General features: G+C 38.2%; 1 protein-coding gene across 6 annotated transcripts in view; it reads right to left on the reverse strand.

Annotated features, from left to right (window-relative positions):
* Window positions 1–20,947, reverse strand: part of Marf1 (meiosis regulator and mRNA stability factor 1-like protein) — an 84,746-nt gene that overhangs the window by 53,428 nt on the left and 10,371 nt on the right. For all 6 annotated transcript variants that reach the window (XM_045750533.2, XM_045750918.2, XM_045750740.2 and 3 more), the window contains one exon: window positions 18,346–18,489. In XM_045750533.2, the coding sequence (XP_045606489.1) occupies window positions 18,346–18,489 (144 nt within the window). The remainder of the gene's footprint in view (window positions 1–18,345; window positions 18,490–20,947) is intronic.

Consider the following 20,947-nt stretch of genomic DNA (forward strand, 5'->3'; position numbering starts at 1 on the left):
ATCACCAACCTTCCGGGTTGATATCACAAACTAGAGAAGACATAAATATTGAATAAATCCACAAGGGCCGTGATGAGGGTTTGAACTTATGCCCGGGATGATCCCAGACGCTGCCTTAGTCGACTAGGCCACGACATGGGATATTCCAGGGCATATATCCCATATTGCCTTTCCTTTTGAAGGCAGTGTCTGGGATCATCCCGAGTGTAAGTTTGAATCCTCATCACAGCCCTTGTGGATTTATTCATTTGATGCACCACGTTATTGTGATTTCTGTGTGTGTGACATAAATATTCGTTTCTTTTTGCCTTTTGCTTAGTTTTTGCATGTATGGATCATTCCTGAAGAACAACTTATTTTACTGTGTTATTATTTGTATTTTTATTGATAAAATAATACCCCTATTGTACAGTACAGGTATATAATCATTACAAGGTAGGTACAGATAATAATACCCTTAATACAACCTCTATTACCCCTATTACAACCTCTATTATTTAGCTTGCTATGGCCCCCTTTTCCAGTTTATTTATGTGATTCTTGAGATTTAGGCACCATACAACTGCTGCATATTCCAATTTTGATCTCACAAAAGTCATGAGCAGTTTTTTTAGTATTTCACCATCCATATAATTAAAAGCAAGTCTGAAGTTGGAAAGTGATGCATACACTCCTCCCACAATGTTCTTTGTGTGTTCCACTGGCAACAGCTTACTATCCAAAACGACCCCTAGGCCGTGTTCTTTATTAGAGTTCTGTAATTCCTTTCCACATAATTTGTAAGTTGTGTGTGGTCTATTTTCTCCGATTCCACATACCATAACATGGCATTTATTCACATTGAATTCCATTTGCCCCTTGATGCTTCAAGCACTTATTTTATCTAGATCAATTTGAAGGGCATTACAATCGTCTGCATCTCCTATCTTCCCCAGTATCTTGGCATCATTTGCAAACATGTTCACATAATTCTGTATTCCTTCTGGTAGATCGTTTATGTAGACGACGAACATTATTGGTTCAAGATCTGAACCCTGTGGTACTCTGCTAGTTCGTTTATGTAGATGACGAACATTACTGGTTCAAGATATGAACCTTGTGGTACTCTGCTAGTAACACTCCTCCAGTCAGATACATTGATTACTGCCCTCATCTGTCTGTCAGTTAGGAAATTGTTCAGCCATGTCAAAAGTCTCCCTTTCACCCCTCCAGCAAATTCCAGTTTCCAGAACAGCCTCTTATTTAGAACTCTATCAAAAACCTTTTTTAGGTTCAGATATACAGTAAACCTAACCATCTCTTTCCTATAGTATCTCTGTGGCTCTATCATAAAAACTAAGTAGATTTGTTACACAGGATCTTTCTGTTTGAAAACCATACTGTATGACCGTTATTATGTCATTACTCTCTAGGTGTTCAACATATTTGGCTTAAACTATTTTTTCTAGTGTTTTGACTGCCACACTTGTTAATGATACGGGTCTATAATTTAGAGGTTCCTCTCGACTACCATTTTTATAGATTGGTACTGTGCGTGCCCTTTTTCCATATCTAAGATTCCCTGTGCACAAGGATGTCTGGAATGTTAATTGGAGTGGAATGTTCAGCTCAATTGCACATTCTCGCAGCATCCAAAGTGAAACTCCATCAGGTCCAACCGCTTTATTTCTTCGTAGCCCGAGTAATTTTTTCCACTTCGTGTTGAGAAACCTCTAAGTATTCTATGGCGTGCTCTGGAATTGGTATTTGGTCCGGCTCTCTGAAATCCTTATTTTGTACAAACGTGCTTTGGAACTGTTCATTTAGCTTTTCCGCACATTTCTTTTTCATTCTCAGTAGTCCTGTTCTTCATTCTCAATCTCTGGATCTTTTCCTTTACATGCAGCTTGCTTTTAATGTTTAAATACATTTAAACAAATTGGGTTTAAATACATGTGTTTCATGTTTACATTTTTGTGTTTCCATTTACATGTCTGAATTTTCTTTTGATGATCTGCCTACCTACATGTCAGTGTTCGTGTCATATACTTCCATGCTTATGTTCAAGTTATTTTTAAGAATTAATGCACCTAGAATTGATTAGGATTTAAGATTCAGGTATATGCTACATAATGGATACTCATTCTACAAAACAAACTGATGGTTCCAATCCTGGTCCTTCTCTCAAAATGGACTGACAGTCACAGTCCTTTTCAAGAAGGGAATTATGACTGACTTAATCCTTGGTTCTTACATTAAGAATACAGAACCAGTAAGTGAAATATTCAATTGAAATCAAATGTGCAGTTGAAAACACTGGAAATATTATTATTATTATTTCCAGTGATATTAAATTGTAGATAATTTTGATATTATTTTTTTCAAATTTCAGTTAAATTCTAAATAATACAGTATTAATGCAAAATTAATACTGTATAAAGAAATTTGGAAAATATAATAAGTTGAATGCTTCAGTTTTCCTTCAAGAAAGTAATAATTTTAAAATGGCTGCCACTGAGCCCAAAATAATTTAGATTGCCACAGAATGGTAGATGACCTTTTTGGATACCACTGGCAAAGGTGAACAGGACCGAGTTGGAAGTCTCTACGTATGATTGTCAAGGTCCGCTAGGCCAACTACTGACCTTCCTCATGATGAAACCCACAACAGTTGCCTAACTCCCAGGTAACAATTTTACTGCTAGATGAACAGCGGCATCAGGTGAGAGGAAAATGCTTAACTGTTTCAGTCTCACCCAGGATTGAACCCAGATCCCTCGACTGTCGTCCAAGGATATAGAACATCATGCTACAAGACCCATATACTGTACTATACAGTACATTACAGTACTGGCATTCCTCCACATCATCATTTTGTTTCCTCTTTTCAAAGGAAGCGGGAAATTTACCTAATGTGTCACATTTATCAGACACTAGAAAGCTTTGTTTCAGATCATATCAACACTGCTTGCATGATGTTAAGTACAGTACTATATAAATTCTAATATACACAATAGCTCAAAAACACAATAAAACCATAGACTGTGAACATGAAAAAGGAATGAAAGAAGAAAAAATCTACATTAAAAAACTGGATATAATGATGACAAAACAGTATAATGTAGGAAAGACTTGTGTTCTATACATTACACATATTTAAATTTTAACTACAACTACGGTACAAACATAATGCGTAGGTTCATAAGTTCAGTGATATTTGTACAATTTTCTGTATTATTCCTTCATTACAACATAACTGAGATACCTTTGAATGATAAAGAGTGGAGCGTTGTGAGACACGGAGCCATATATGGTCCATGGGTGTAGCACCAAATCGCTCAATTCACCATAACTAACATCATTTTCAGTGCTTGAAGAAAACACATCTTCATCCACATTGAAGCCATCTGTGCTAGAAAATTTGTCATCACTCATTTTCCACAAGAAGATATGCAAAGTCTAAAAAATTATTTTATCACTGTGAATTACTGAAATACATAACTTTTCCTCCTTGACTGCTAGATATTTTGAACTAATGAAACGTAGATGGAAAATACAATTACAATAACAAATAACAATAAGTTACTAGGTCAAGCATGTGTGATATAATAATAAAAAACTATTTTTGATACAGTACTGCAGCCAATATTTTTGTTACATGACAGGATTTATGTCATGCAAGTGAAAAATTTGTTTAGGTTCAATCCACACAGAAGTTCTACTCAATTTGCATAATATTTCCAAAAGACCCACCCATGAATTAAGCTGCTCTGGGCACACTGGTAATTCATTAGGCATGAAAAATGAATATCGCACACGAAACTACACAGAAAGATAAAAACACTATTAAGTATACTATTTGGTTTTATCACATTATGGTAATTGAGAGAGGGATACCTGACCTCCTACCTCAGTATATATCACACGGCACCATTTACTGCAAAAAATAGGCCTATATTTTGATCTCATGAGGGTGATCGAGAAAGGTATCCCTGGGGTTGCATATCTCAGGATACAAACAGGATATTCTGAGCACTCCTGCAATTGTTCTCATTCCTGTCCTTGTGGTCCCAACTTCCATGAGCTTGCCCGAGTGGCTTTGGCCTTTAGTAATAAGATTTGCCAACTCCCTTGATCATGTTGCAGTAGCTAGCGTAGCGGGGAGCCGGTGGCTGAGCGGACAGAACACTGGATGCGTGATCTTGTGGTGCCGGGTTCGATCCCAGGCGCCGGCGAGAAACAATGGGCAGAGTTTCTTTCACCCTGATGCCCTTGTTACCTAGCAGTAAATAGATACCTGGGAGTTAGTCAGCTGTCATGGGCTGTTTCCTGGGGGTGGAGGCCTGGTCGAGGACCGGGCCGCGGGGACACTAAGCCCCGAAATCATCTAAAGATAATCTCTCAAGATCTCAAGATAGCTAGTGCTGCCACCTGGTGGTAGTCAGTGCAGCTGGCAGTTACTAGTTAACTAATTAACAGTGACAAATGGCTAATCTTGTGATTGACTGAGGTACAGTACTATACTGTACTACAGTATATACTATCCACTGTCTCTTCGCCTTTAAACTGCATAGTATAAACATTTTAAAATTTCCTTGTCACGGTGAGGCTTAAAGTTGGCAAGAACCTGGCCTGTGGGTAGTGTCCTAAGTGGACTCATACCCTTGCTAGGGACATAGGGATTTCTCAGAATAGAGCATTATTGAGTTGTGCCGAGACCAATATTTTGACCGACACAGATACTATTTTATTAACTAATATCCCCATACTGCTACTTAATATTTGTTGTCAGATATCATTTTTATATATACATATAATATATATATATATATATATATATATATATATATATATATATATATATATATATATATATATATATACACATGTATATATATATATATATATATGTATATATATATATATATATATATATATATATATATATATATATATATATATATATATATATATATATATATATATATATGTCGTACCTAGTAGCCAGAACGCACTTCTCTGCCTACTATGCAAGGCCCGATTTGTCTAATAGGCCAAGTTTTCATGAAATAATTGTTTTTCGACTACCTAACCTACCTAACTTTTTCGGCTACCCAACCTAACCTAACCTATAAAGATAGGTTAGGTTAGGTAAGGTTGGTTAGGTTTGGTCATTTATCTACGTTAATTTTAACTTTATTAAAAAAAAATTGACCTCATACATAATGAAATGGGTAGCTTTATCATTTCATAAGAAAAAAAATAGAAAAAATATATTAATTCATGAAAACTTGGCTTATTAGGCAAATCGGGCTTTGCATAGTAGGCTGAGAAGTGCGTTCTGGCTACTAGGTACGACATATATATATATATATATAATATATATATATATATATATATATATATATATATATATATATTATTAAATATGACCGAAAAAGTAAGATTAATAATTCTAACACGAATTTTCTCAATCTTTCGTACATTACGCTTCACTGTTGGAGGTAAATCAAAAATCAACTCTCCAAAATTCATTTTTATTTCTAGTCTGACGCGACACGGGCGCGTTTCGTAAAACTTATTACATTTTCAAAGACTTTAGTTCTCAAATACACAACTGATTAGAACTTACGTATCTCTGATTTTATATCTACATTTGAGTGAGGTGGGAGGGGTGATGTGGCATTAACACAAGACAGAACAAGAGGGGATATTAATAGGGTATTAAAAGTATCAACACAAGACAGAACACAAACAATGGGTATTGAATAGAAGTGTTTGTAGAAAGCCTATTGGTCCATATTTCTTGATGCTTCTATATTGGAGCGGAGTCTTGAGGTGGGTAGAATATAGCACGAAAATATAACATATATATAACACGAAAATTCGTGTTAGAATTATTAATCTTACTTTTTCGGTAATATTTAATAATATATGTCTACAGGAAAGACTGCTACCAAAATATACTAATATATATATATATATATATATATATATATATATATATATATATATATATATATATATATATATATATATATATATATATATATATAATACACACAGCATATATGAAAGAGTTCTTACATTTTTGTGCAGCCACTAGCACACATTTTAGTACAGCATTTTGGGCAGGTACTTAATCCTAATTTTCACACACACACACACACATCCCCAGTAAGAAGCTCATAGTGGCTGTCTAACTCCCAGGTACCTATTTACTGCTAGGTGAACAGATGTATCAGGATGAAAGAAACTCTGCCCATTTGTTTCTGCCTCTGCCGGGATTGAACCCAGACCCCTTAGGACTATGAACCTTGAGCGCTGTCCACTCAGCCATCAGGCCCCACCTAGTGCTGAGAATTAAGCTCAACAGTATAAAAAATTCAATCAAAGTATCAGCTGATATTTTTACCACTGCAGTACTGCAAGAATCAGCACTGAATGTATTGAAATGCCTCTGACTTGATCTCACTACGATGGTTCGCAACTACTAGGTCACACCAGCCATAGAGTTCTGTTTGGCCTACCAGAGACTAGAGCCAGAACTAGGCCCTCTTCACAGAGGTGCAGATAGCAGATGACACTCCACCACCACACTGGGAAAACATCCAGAAAGTCGGTACACCAATACAGACCACTACTGGTTTCAAAGACAGAAGCCTCAAAACTTCCAAATGAAATCCACAATGTAAATAAAGATATCAAAGATCTTTATCCCGCAAAGATATATCTGGTAGGGGAAGGGAGATGCAAAGTGGCTACCAAAGAATTAAACCCTTACACACTGTTGGAGAAAAGTATAAATCATATGTAAGATAGGTGGCACAAAGTAGAAATATGAAGAAGTTGACACAAAAATAAAGTAATGGCCAGAATGGAATGAAAAGTTCCAAGGATAGCAAACACCACATTTCTGAAAATGCAAAACTAAATGCAGGCTCAGCAGAGGTGCAACCCTCACTGCACTAGGCAAGTGAATGAGGTGGCTGGCTGGCAGGTATCCCAAGTGACCTGGGCTGCCACCTGATGATAGTCAGAAACACTCCAGTATCACTGCTGAAATGTTTACCCTGTAGCAGCAATCTTGTTTTCCTCAGGATTACTAATATTCTTTCAAATAGTTACTTGTTTTGATGCGCTTACACCATTGGGTTTTTCTTGGTTTTACGTTGATCACTAATTCTCAAGCTCCCCCCCCCCCCCCCCCCCGCCTCATAGAGAGCTAAATTTTGAACCTGGCTCTCGGTAGCCTCAGGTGGATCTCAAGCCATCTTGTAATTACCTAAGTGTAGTTACAGGATGAGAGCTATGCTCGTGGTGTTCCAGTCTTCCCAGCACTGTCATATAACGAGAGGTACACCAATACCTTGTAATATTACCAATACTGTACTACACAATACCTTGTGTAGCAAGGTGAAGTGGACATGGCAACGATATATACTATCTGAGGAACTTAAGGTTGAGGCATCCTACTAAGTTAGGTATTAAGAACTTTAGTGTAAGTTGTGGCTGGGTTAAAAATTTTATGCAGAAGCAAGATATTACTAATACAAATAAAAGTTCTGGGAAAGGCTTAAAGTGCTGACCTAGCTGACACTGATACCTTCAAGAATAAATTAAGTCCTTACATTGTGAGTGAGTGAGTGAGTTTAAGATACTTCCAAGTAGACAATGCTGATGAGATTTAGTTTATGTGGAGTGTACCAAATAAAGCCTAAACTAATAGGCTACAAAAAAGTATTCCCTGAGAGAATAAAAAATAAGTACAGAAAGCATCTTTCTGCTTTGTTCTGTCACAGGGGAAATCACTTCCTGTAAGAACTGTTCCACTTGATTTTTGAAATATCCAATTTTGTTTCTGAAATTTGTCTTATATTTGGTGTCAAGAGGTTAAAAACCATGGGTCTCAGATATTCATTTAGTGTTCTTTGATTGTGCCTACAGTACCTCAACTCTTCAACTAGATGTTATTCTGCACTTCCTATCTTTTGCTCTAATAAATTGTTCCTTTATTGTTTATTCCTTGTTCCAAACCATGCTGTGTTTGGGACCAGACCTCTGAGTATCTTTCATACCCATATTATGTGATACCTCTCTTGCCTCCTTTCTACAGTGTACATTTGAAGTTCTTTATGACAGCTTAAGTATTTTAGGTAATTTACTGCATCTATTCAGTGCAATATATGTTCTCTGTGTTCCTTCTATTTCAGAAAGCTTTTTCTTGTACTAAAAGATGCACTACACAGTAATGTATTATATTACAGTACAATAGTTTTATAAAGTAGCTAATAATCCTTGAAATAAAATACTGTACTGTGTTGTGCACACTGCATAGTACACTGTAAATGTTCACATTGCAATGTGACACATTTCATAGCATATCTGGTAAAAGGTAAATAAAACAATTTATAATTTTTAAATACAGTACTGTAACTATATTTTGTTTTATTGCTACAAATTCAATGTTTCAAAGAATGCATAATCTATCATCTCAAAATTAAAAAATTCCTACAGGGGACTTGAAAATACTGCACAGCATTGACCACATACATTTGGGATAGCAAGGTTCATAGCTTACTGATTGCTTGCCTTCACCCAACCTACTGCTCATCACTTATGCACACAAAATGAGGATAAAAGATTTCTTGTATTTGCATGAATAAACTACTTCTTCTATATAATACCTGAAATTTGTTTATATATTACCTGTAAATTAAGTGTGGAATGCAATGAGAAGCTTCTTCCTAATAGGACTTAGCTTAACTCTGGTTCCATACCAAGCCTTAACCTAACACACCCGACCTTTGAAACCCAACTGTCTCTTACAGGAAGTGAGGACCAGAATCTGGCTCACTTTACATGGTGAGAAGAGCAGTGGATCAGAAATCAATACAAAACTTGGGAAACCCCACTACAAAGCACAGCACAACATAACAAGAAACTGCTCGAAGGGAATTAGGCACTCTTAGGTAATCAAGATAAACAATAGTTTATGTGGCATAAATACTCTAAGAGCAATGTGCCTGACTGCCACCAGATGGCAATCCCAGGTCATCTGAGGTCTTAGCCAGCCTACCCCATAATATTTCTACCTAGTGACGTCGGCCTAACACTTGGTAACCACTGCTGGGCGCCCTGTGTAACCTTATCATCTTCAGCCAAGTGGTGTTGGCTTTGTATTCATGCCTTGTCACAGTTTTTACAAATTGGGACTTTGTTTATTTTTTTTTCCAGAGATCTGGAGGTTTCCTGTTTGTAAATATGCCTTGAAAATAATCTGTGGTCGATCTGGTATTCCTTGGACTTATAGATGAAGGTCATGGTCCTCCTGTGCCAGTCTCCCATGAGCATTATAATTTCCCTTCTGCCACCCATTATTTTTAAGCTGCATTGGGACTCATCCAAAGATACTTTTAAGGCTCTCATCAGCCCGTTTTGTGATGGCCTCCAGTGGAGGGACATCTGTAAGCCTTCCAGAGTGTTTGGACCCAGGATGCTTGGGTATTTCAGGTGGGTTTCAGGGATCTCTCTTGGACATGATTCCCTTGACTTTTTGAGAGTCCCTGGATTCTTGGCAGCCATCTATTACAATGCAGAGAATAAGGTATAAAACTGTAGCTGAAAACAAATACTGTAACCAAGTACAGAGTTAAATTAACTAATGTTCTTAACAAGCATGATTTGTCTTAACAATCTGCCCCTCTGAGCTTATTTCCAAAGTAAAGGAAACAAAAAATAAAATATTATTTAGTTATTAATGTTTTATTTCTTTCTGCATTTACTCTGCTGTTCTTCTCTGCTTGCTTTGTTTAGTTTCTCCATTTTTATGTAGAAGTTGCAACCCGTTCTCGCAAATTTAATAAGTCAATATTGACTTATTAAATATGTGCATAGGTGACATACTTAACATAATAGATACCCTTAAAAAGATTCATAGAAAACACCGACCTTACCTAACCTTGTTAGTATCTTAAGATAAGCATCTTATTGCTTCGTAATTACAATTATTACCTAACCTATAATAGGTATAGGTTAAGTAATACTTAATTGTAATTACGAAGCAATAAGATGCTTATCTTAAGATACTAACAAGGTTAGGTAAGGTCGGTGTTTTCTATGAATCTTTTTAAGGGTATCTATTATGTTTAGTATATCACCTATGCACGTAGTCAATATTGACTTTACGAATTTGCGAGAACGGGTTGAGAAGTTGCCTTAAGCTTAGTTTTCAAGCTTCTCTAATACACTTCCACATCACCACCTCTCTTCGCCTTATAATAGTTTCTTCCCCTTTCTTCCATCAGTTTCAACTGGATAAGAGTCCAAGATGGACTAAAATGGGGTTAACTGTTTCAATTATCTGCATTTACATTCACATACTGTTGAGCAAGGGTGTGACTGTCATAACCCAGTAATTATCAATTGCATCATTCCTCTTCCCAATGGCTGAAACATTCTCCCAGTCTGCTCATCAACTTCTCGAGGATCAATTCTCTTGTCTCTGTCTTTCATTTAAGATGACCACCATGCCAGTGGTTTACCAGGTGGTATTGGTATAATTTCTCTGAATCTCAACAACACCTATTGGCATATACAGTATTCATAAAAACTAATGAATTTAATGTGATTTAGGCAAAAATAAAACAAAAAAACTTTCAAAGTTCTCAGTTTTAATTCCTATATCAACATGTAAATAAGTTTACTTAAAGCCCCATCTCTAATGGCTTCAATGGGACAGAAAGCCAGCAGATTGTCAAAGATCCCCCCACCCCACATTATTCCTGATTATATAACACAGCTAAATTGTTAATGGCTTAATGTCTTGGTATTTATGGCTTTGGTGGGTGGATGATTCCATGAGCTTATTACTCTAAGGGTGAAAAAGCATCTCTGTTTTCTGTCCTATATTGCGGCTTGTTGAGCTTGAACCTGTTGCCTCTTGTGCGAGTAACATTAAATCTTTGAAAGAAGTGGTGTGATTAACTTTTGCTGGCCAGCCGGTCACCCGCATCGCATCACGAGGTAGGCCTGGCATTACCCGTGAGCGCACAACCCAATGTTAAACTCTTTCACTCACAATGTTTATACTTACTAATAAGAATAAGCAAAAATTAATTGTTGGTGTTGACATCATGCCCCGAACTGCGTATATTGTTTTAATGATTAGTGTCGTGATGATGTTCACGTAAAGTGTTAATGTCTTCCAATTTGTCTAATATTTTGAAGATTAATGAGATTAGCCATGTCATATCTGGCTTGTAGCATTGGTAGTTCAGAGGTACTCAGACTTTCCTGGTATGAGAGTTAACTTATTTCTGGGATGACTTTTGTCAGTGCATTGAACTTTTCCCAAAGCAGTTATGTCCATTTGAGGGTGAGGTTTCCATGCTTAAATACAGTACAATTCAGTATTCTAAATATGGGTATCTTGAGTACACTCTGGTGTACTCTGGTACATCATGAGATTTTTACAGCTGAATATCCACTTTCTTTTTACTGAAGTCAAAGGTTTGTTTGATTATTCCTTAGGCTTGGTTAGCTTTTTATGCTGTGACTCCTACTTGATGAGCATCTTTCATAATTCCTACGCCCGTTTCTTTATCAACCTGCTGCAGGGTTGTGTTGTTCATATGATAGTTATGATAAGCAATGCTTTGCCCAACATGTAATGTCTTGCATTTTACAATAGTAAAAAGCAATTGCCAGACTTCAGATCATTTGTGTAAGTTGCTTTGCAAGGCCTCAATATCATAATATAAACATTTAAAAATATGCATGCACACTATTTTATGCTCTCAAGAATCCTGCAATATGCTGTACAGTACATTGTTATATGAACAAAAACATAGGAGTAAGAAAGACAAATTTAATAATCAATATCAGTATGCATAATCTCTATCTTTACTCTGAGAGGGAACTACCAACATCAGAGGCCTGAGACTGTTTAACACGCTTCCACTACACGTAAGGGGCATACCTGGATGACCCCTCGCAGTGTTCAAGAGAGAACTCGATAAACACCTCCAAAGGATAACTGATCAACCAGGCTGTGATTTATACATCAGGCTGCAAGCAGTTGTGACCAACAGCCTGGTTGACAAGACCAGCAACCAGGAGGCCTGGTCAGGGACCGGGCCACGGGGATGTTAAGCCCCGAAATCATCGCAAGGTAACGGCAAAGTTATCAATAAAAGAGAATGTCTGTTTGTTTGGGTGTGTTAGAGGTTGGAGACCAGACATTTGTGCCTAGCCTCACCCAACTTTATAAAATAAATATGGGGGTATGGGATTATCATAGGCCAGTTGGAGCCAATTCCAGTGCCACACTTACAAACATTGAGCGACCCCTATGATATACATTCAGTCTGAAATAAAATCAGGGTTATGTTTCCCATTGAGTTTTTATGCTTACTCCCACCGAATCCATTCGAGTTACAGCATTACATTTTTTCAGATAGAGGGAGAGAGGGGGAGGAGAAGAAGGGTGAGAGAGAGAGAGAGAGAGAGAGAGGAGGGAGGGGGAGGGAAAGGTGGAGAGGGGAGAAGCTGGAAAGGGGGAAAAGGAGGGGATATTGGGGGAGAAGAGGGTGTGAGAATGGGAGAGATGATGGGAAGGGGAAGAGAGAGAGAGGGGGGGGGGGGAAGGTAAAGAGACCCAGGCTCAGCCAGGTACCCTATCTGGTACAGCTATAAAAGAGGATGTGAGTTTGCCTTTCTGTCCAAGGTTAAAAACAAGACACTTGGGGGTTTGCCTTACCAAATTATGCAGGGTGATTGGTGGACATAGGGAGACAAACATGGTGGGGAGGGGGGAGGGGGGGGTTCTGGGTCAGCCCATGAAATCGGTTGTGATGAAACAGTTGAGGCCAAGTTCAATTTTATTAGTTGTTCATCATAGTATTCAGATTGTACCTGGAAGGGGGTTCTTGGAGTTCTACTCTCCAAACCCAGCCTGGGACCAGGCTTGACTTGTGAGAACTTTGTCCAACAGTTCCATGTTGCTTGGAGCTGCCTGCAGGCCCACGTATTCACTGCAGCCCAGTTGGTCAGGTCCTACTTGAAGAAAGATATCTGGGAAAGAACCACCCTCTATACAGTGCTAAGACAGGGGACCCAGGCAAATATTTCTGACCGTTCTCAGGGTAAAATTATTATAATGACTAGCCCTCTGTCCTGGTTAATTTAAACACCTAGATATTTATCTATATATTTGTGATGGCCAGAAAGCATATTACAGTTTCAATAATAGTTTACTTGTAAACAGGCAAGTGAACCTTTGCCTTAAACAGAGAATATTCTAAAAATATAACTTTATTGCATTATAAATCTTGTTTAAAATATAAAAGTCTATGCATAACTCATCTTCTGGGAAACAGTCTGAAGAATGTGATTTTCTCTAAATCATATTCTAAGGGTACTAAAAGTTTTCAAATTTCATATTTCACATTTGAGAAAGTGACTGTTATCGTAACATGTAATGTAACAAAACCTACCCTACCCTAACCTAACCATGGAAAGGGAGTACTGTAGATAACAGCACTAATTAAGCAGTGATTTTGAAGTGATTACCTCAAGGGCACCTCCTTCCTGAGGATAGGTTGATATATTTATAACAGGGATTTCTGTAAAATAAAGGGAATAAAGGGGAAAGGGATTTCTGTCTGAATTTGTTTGGCCATGCTTGGAGGCCAGACATTTGAGACCTGCTTCACCAAACTATGCTGGGTGAATAACGGGTGTAGGTGGATAGTCACAAGGGAAATTCAGGTCGTCCCCCTTCATGGATCTGATGAAGTCGATGAGATGAAGATGAGCCAAAATGTGTTCTGATGGCACATTTACATTCTGGAGGGTTCCCAACATTTAAATGGTGCACCCCCTTTTGAGGTTGACCTTTGCAAAGCTTGGTACCACATCTAGTTTTATATGTAACATGCTTAAATATCATTAATATTTTTTGATGTCCAAGGCACAGCATGACTAGGACATTTATTTCCTATTTCCAAGGTCAAGAGTGATTACCTACCAATACAGAAGATAATGTTTGTATGAACATGGATAATTCTCTCTTTTGATAAAGCATTTTGTGTTCAGCTTCAATGTTAATACTGTATTTTGGAGTTAAAAGTTTAAAACAGGCTCTTATTTCTGTAAAATTCCTAATATAGATCTTAAAATACCCACAAAACCCATAGTTATCTATGCTAACCCCTATGTTATCTATTATCTATCCTAATCTTAAGGCCATTAGTGGTCTTATGATTAGGAATTTCTTAATTTACACAAAAAACATTTGATTCAGGTATAAAACAAGTAGTACTGATCCAGAAGTCCAGGGATTTTAACTTTTGGTTATTTAATTGGAATCCTGTATTACTCACAAGGTTCAGTCACAGTTAAGTTAGAAATGTATTAATCAAAATTGTTAAAATACTTCACTACTGAGCAATGCCGTGGCCCAACTCAAGAACTATATATCTGACCAGCCTCAGTTAGCAATTAGTGGCTGATAATCCTCACAATGAGTGTCTGGGAAAACATCAATTCTGAGAACTGAAACAAGGCTGAAGCATATGGCAAAATAAAAAAACACACACACAGCCGAGGAAATTGTTCACGATTTATGTGAAAGCAACATTGTAATATGCAGCAGTTATATGGTGCCCATATCTCAAGAAGCACATCAAATAAATTGGAAAAGGTGTACAAACATGCTACTGTACTAATGGCTAAATGAACTATGCACATGAAGTAAACACTAAAGCTTGAGGACCCTTTTGCAAGACAGTTTCAAAGAACACAATGTAAATTTGATTGAGTATTTCAACTCTGCAGAGTCTAGCTGGACAATGTTGATGCCAGAGAATAAAGACCGGATTTGCTGTCCCTCAATTGGTTTGCAAAGTAGTGCTGCCATCTAATGGTGATTTGTGGAACAGTGTGTTGGGTCTTGAACTGTTTAAGAACAATTCTTGGCCATTTTTGAGTAGCTGCGATTTGTTTGAAGGAAGTTCTGAATGATTAAACTAGAGTTTCAACTTTGAGTCAGCTTAAAAAAATCCAGTTTCTGACTGATTCTCACCTTTCTCACATATACAGTACTGTAGTGTGCACAGCTGTTATACAATCCTATTAGAATGAATTTTTCATAAACCCTAAATGTTTGGAGTTATTAATTTTTTTGTCTAAATTTGGCGCATATTTCAAATGCCACAGTGACGATTTTGTTTACAGTAAACTAAACTGAAAACCTATAATGTAGACACGCGATTATCTGGAAAACGCCCCTATCTGGCTAAAATCGTGGCCAGACAAAGTTATCCCACTATCTGGCCAAAATGTCCATGAGAGCTGGAAAGACGGGTGTTTGGCCGGATCAGTGGCCTAACACTCGTTGTACACACCACCAGAAAGGGAGGGAGTCATACCTCACTGCTGTTCACTTCTTTTGTCCCACCCACATTCACTTTCCCTCACTCCCTCCCCAAGAGATCCTTCTGTATGTGGCAGTAGATTGCCAGCCTGGAGAATTTCTATCTAATACAATAAAGCATTCATGAAACAAGTATTTTTATAACTCTTTATTATCTTAATAATATTGCTAAACAAAATCTGTAACCAAAAATATATATGATCATGAACTGTACATCCAGAATTTAAGAAACAATTCTGGCTACCGGTGACGAGTGAAGGGTTATCTGAGTGAGCCCGTCCCTCCCCCCCACCGACACACCTCCCTCCACCCACCCCACATCCCATACACACACTGATTAAAGGTCACAGTTCAACTGTCCATAATTCCCTCCCAAAGGGAAGGAGAGAGGGAGTTGATCAGGAAGGGAAGGGAAGGAGGGAGGGAGTCGGTCAGGAAGAGAAGGGAAAAAGGGAGGGAGAAGTGTTGAGTGTGTGGGGTAACAGATGTGACTCGCTTAAGCCTACTAAGGAAGGTGGCATTGGAGGTGTTGCAAGAATTATATTGTTTTCTTATTGCTGTGGAGAGCTAGTTATGAATATTAAATAACACACTATAATAGTTGAACAGTACAGTACAGTATTTGGTTTGCTATTTATTCATTTAAATATTTACAAGAAAATAAATGGATTTTAACAGAACTTAAGGCGCATATGTTAAAAGTCATCGTAGAGTGTGTCGACACACGTGGAGGGGAGATGGGAAGGCCAGCGTGAGGTGGGGGGAGGAGGGGGTGACCAGGCAGGAAGTGTGATCTGTCTCTGTCCAGTCTCACCCACCCACCTGTTCACCCACCTGCCTGCATGCCCATCTGCCAACCCACCCACCTGTTCACCCACCTGCCTGCTTGCCCACCCGCCTGCCTGCATGCCCCACCTGCCAACCCACCCACCTGCTCACCCACCTTCCTGTTTGCCCAGCCACCTGCCTGATAGCCCACCCACCCATCTGTTCACCCACCTACCAGCCTGATACCTCACCCAGCCACTTGTTTACCCACCTGCCTACATGCCCACTTACCCACCTGCCAATCCACCCAGCCACCTGTTCACCCACCTGCCTACTCACCCATCTACCTGCCTGATAGCCCACCCACCTGCCGGCTCACCCACCCACCAACCAAGCCCATCCACCCATCCAAAAACCACCTGCCTGAACCTGCCTGAACCTGCCTGCCCACCCACTCACCCACCCACCTGCCTGCCCACCCACTTTCCCTCATTAAAGGATTAAACTCATAAGTCGAGGCCCCACTGTACAGTGTTACCTCCATTTTCAAATTTAATCCATTCCCAGAGACGGTTCGAAAACCGAGAACTCAAAAACCAAAACGAATATTCCAATAAGAAATAATGTAAATTTAATTAATCCGTTCCACACCCCCAAAAATATTAATGTAAAAATACATTTTATATATACTGTACTACTACTAATATTTTGTACAACAGTATATACACGTATATCTTACCTTTATTGAGGACTCTTGTTGGCGTGAGGAAGGGAAGGAGGAGGCGAGGTGTTAGTGTTTGGAAAGGGGGAGTCCCCTTCCATTATCTCAACAGTGATGACATTTCTGGGGTACTCTCTTACGTTTTGCAGGAATACCACCAAGACCTGGCTGCGGCTCACTGTTTGTTTGTCTTACTAAGAATCTGTCTATAGACAATTGGTTTTCCCTACATTTTAACACCTGTCTGTAGTGAGACATCACATTGTCTCATAATGAATCTCTTGTTTTTCCTCTATCATCATCCTCACAACTATTTTCTTAGGTTGAACATTACCACTGACTTTCTTGGAACCCATAGCATGGTATATAATAAGAACTTTTGTGTTCAGAAACCAAAAAAAAACACAAAAACAATGAAATTCTTCCCAAAGAATTTAAGCGCAGTCGTCACTAATCGGGAGACAATGATAAACTGAAGCGCGCCATGTGCTCGGCCCATACGTGTATCAACAAACTTGAGCACCGAGGCAAACCTCGAGTACCGAGTCAAAATTTTCAAAGAGATTGAGCTCGAGAACCGAAAAATTCGAAAAGAGGGGTGTACAAAAACTGAAGTTCCACTGAAATCCAAGCATTTTACTAAATTATTTTCACTGAACATTAAAAGAACCAGGAATGATTGCATTTATTTATTTTTTTCAGGAAACCCAATTGAGATTAGATATAAAAATGTGTTCCTGTCAAGTTTTAACATGATGTGACTGTTTGCATTCTAAAGCATGAAAAAACAGCATTGTATATAATGAAACATCTCTTTCTGAATGAGCCATAGTGGCTTCCTAAAACTATCTTGCTGAGATGCCTCCCAACTACTCGGTCACATCAACTGCAGAATTCTGCTTGGCCTACCAGGGAACAGAGTCAAAATCTGGATCCCCTCACAGAGGTGCAGAGGGGGCCACAACAGGCAAACACAGAACTTCACAGCTGATGTGACCTAATATATGTAAGCCATCTAAGTGCGGTAACTTCAGGGAGTCACAAGGGGCTCCCACAGAAAAAACATAAACGTTTACTTCCAGACTTTTTTACTAGATGGTTACTAAGAGTTGAAATGAAATCAGCGAGAGTTCTAAAAAAGAGTAAATTGAAAAGTCCCTCCAAAAATCATGCAAATGATGAAAATCAGCCAATTTAACTGTTCTTTTACAGGTTCTTTGGTTTCAGCATAAACAGTGTTTCAATCTTACAATGACTTAAACAGCAATAATTGTGGACATAAAATTATTCTATTTGAGAATAATTGTACATCCATTGTTAATTAGATTTTTTTTGAGTGAGAACATTTACACATTCTTATTATCACTAATAATACAATGACACAAATTCAGAAAAAAAGCAATAAGCCTATTACAGAAAGATGAAATAGTAAAGTACATACCTGAGCATCATTCAGTTCTTCAAGAATTTTTGAGTTTTCTTTTAGCGTATCACAAACACACATAAACTCCACTTCACGGTGCTCATTAAAATACCGTGCTCGAATGGCCTGGACAACATGGGTAGCTGAAAGCCCTTTTGGTACCTGCATAAATCAAGTTGATAATTACCTGTCTGCACAAAACATACCTACAGTAAACATAGTAATGCAAACAGAACTGAAGTAAAGTACTATATGGTAATGTATATAAAAGCAATATTCTTGAATATAACAACTGGATTCTTGCCAAAACAGCTACTTGATTTATACAGTTTAAAAGAATTAATGATATTTTAAATCATTTATTGGCTATCCTTTACATGTTTCATTTCCTCCTGAAAATAGTTTTTACCAAATTACAAAAAACATGACCCTCAAGTACAGTCCTTTCAACAAGGATTATTTACATAGTAAAGATCACACACAGTTCTGACAAAGATGTAGAAAACAAAGAACATAGTAGACTTTTAAAGTACTGTCTCTGGTTCTTCCATAAGCCTTGAGTCGTCTGCACCATGTCTTGTTCTTTCCTTCTCTCAAAATCTCATATAATCCTTCCCCTTTTTAAAATACTAAGTGTTTTCCCATAAATTTCTTAATTTTACAGTACTTGAGCAATCAAAAATTGTATTTTACAACATTCTTGGGCACTGAGAAAATCCGTAGGAGCCGTTATAACTCGAACCTATGTGGTGGGTGTTCCCAGGCAGACATCCCAGACAACTAGACCACAACATGGTCGTGGCCTAGTCATCTGGTGCGTGTGCCTGGGAACACCCAGTGCATATATTCGAATCCTCATCATGGCTCCTATGGATTGTTTTATTGATGCATCATGTTAGTATGATTACTGTCTAGGGATTCTTGAGCACTCGTTTTCCATCCTGTTATTTAACACTATCATTCTTAGCAACTCATCATCTGTACTTTTATTATACTGAAACTCATATAATTTTTTTATCTGATTTATCTGAGGGCCACTAACCCTAGTGGCTTTTGCAACCCCCATTTGCCTTGATAAGTTTCATCAATCAATTAAATTTCATCAATTAAATTAACATTTCACAAATATAAGTACAGTACATGGTACAGTATACCTGCAACTGGTATCTCAGGATATACACAGTGTAGTAGAAGTTGCAATGATTACAGGGCCTTGTAACTAATGCAGCATGTTGAAATGAAAACAGTACTAATAGATTTAGTCTTGTGTCATGAAGATAGGTTGCAGTAAAGGGAAGGAGAAGGTGTTGATAGTTGTGTGTTGCTGTAGAGGTAGTGTCATGATGGTGTTGAGGTATTATGATGGCATAGTATTGCCATCATAACTCCTCATTAGTTATGATGGCCTTTCAACCTGGTAAATATAGCTCTACCATTTCTGGTAGAGCCCCAGTGGCTCTACCAGAAATGAACCGAGATTTGTCAGTACACTGTTGTGTTTATACTGTTGTGTTTCTGGTAGAGCCCCAGTAGCTCTACCAGAAATGAACCGAGATTTGTCAGTACACTGTTGTGTTTATCTACTCCTGAACATATCTGATAGCTGACATGGATCAAGCCCTGGGCCACCTGGTGGTGGTATTCAGTACTAATGGATTCTAGCTAGTTTTGTATATTTACTTTTGTTTATTTTGTATTGTTGGGGGAGTTGTCAGTTTAGAGATTTCTGAGTCTTGTGAACTCAGCAGTTGTCTGTAAAGCTTTGCTGACTGGGAAAGCATCCAGACAGTGTAATGGCAATGTTGTTTGCTCACTGAACCTCATATGAGAGGGGGCCAGGTTTTGCCTCTGGTCCCCAGTAAGCCAAATAAACTTATGCTACTGATGTGACTAGTAGATTGGAGAAATCTCAGTGAGACATTCTACAAAGTCACCGGGGCTCTACGAGAAAGAGGAGATTCATTACATTCAACGCTGGGTTATTGACTGCAGTCTTAACAAGGGTATCAACTTTATCATATTCCTGCACTCCAATGTGAGAGGGAATCCACAACATTTTGATTTTGAGCCCCCTTACTGAGTATGCATATACTGTACCTGTACTATATATCTATGTCTGGCTTTGGAGACAAGCACATTATTATTTGATTGTAAACTATTTAATGTTAGTAGTGAGGAAAGGCAGTGTGGAATAATTCAGTTGTCTACTTCAGTGTTGTCAATAATTCTGAGTGTTATCAGTATTGCTAACAGTTCAACTTGCAAGGTGAATGCCCAGTTACCGACTCTTTATATTCTTCTCAAGTGTGCTTCCATCAGCATGATGAACAATAACAGCATTTCCCACCCTCCCTGTAGCTGAATTGATTGATCTGTCAGTGTATATGGTCTGTGTGGTATTGTTCTTAGTTTGTAAATTGTGTATGTGTTCCAGGGCACTTAATTTAGCAGCAAGATGAGCATGAGGGTTGTTTGTGATTAGTTTCTTGGTGTGTTATGTAGGCATCAGGATGTCAAGGGGTACTATTTGCTAGTGTGGAGGGAAGCGCTGAACTCTTTCATCTTTACATGTATAATGCAGTCCCAACATTTTAAATGAGTGGCTGTTCTTTGAATCCAT

The sequence above is a fragment of the Procambarus clarkii genome, chromosome 1, assembly GCF_040958095.1.
Source record: "Procambarus clarkii isolate CNS0578487 chromosome 1, FALCON_Pclarkii_2.0, whole genome shotgun sequence".
NCBI lineage: Eukaryota > Metazoa > Arthropoda > Malacostraca > Decapoda > Cambaridae > Procambarus > Procambarus clarkii.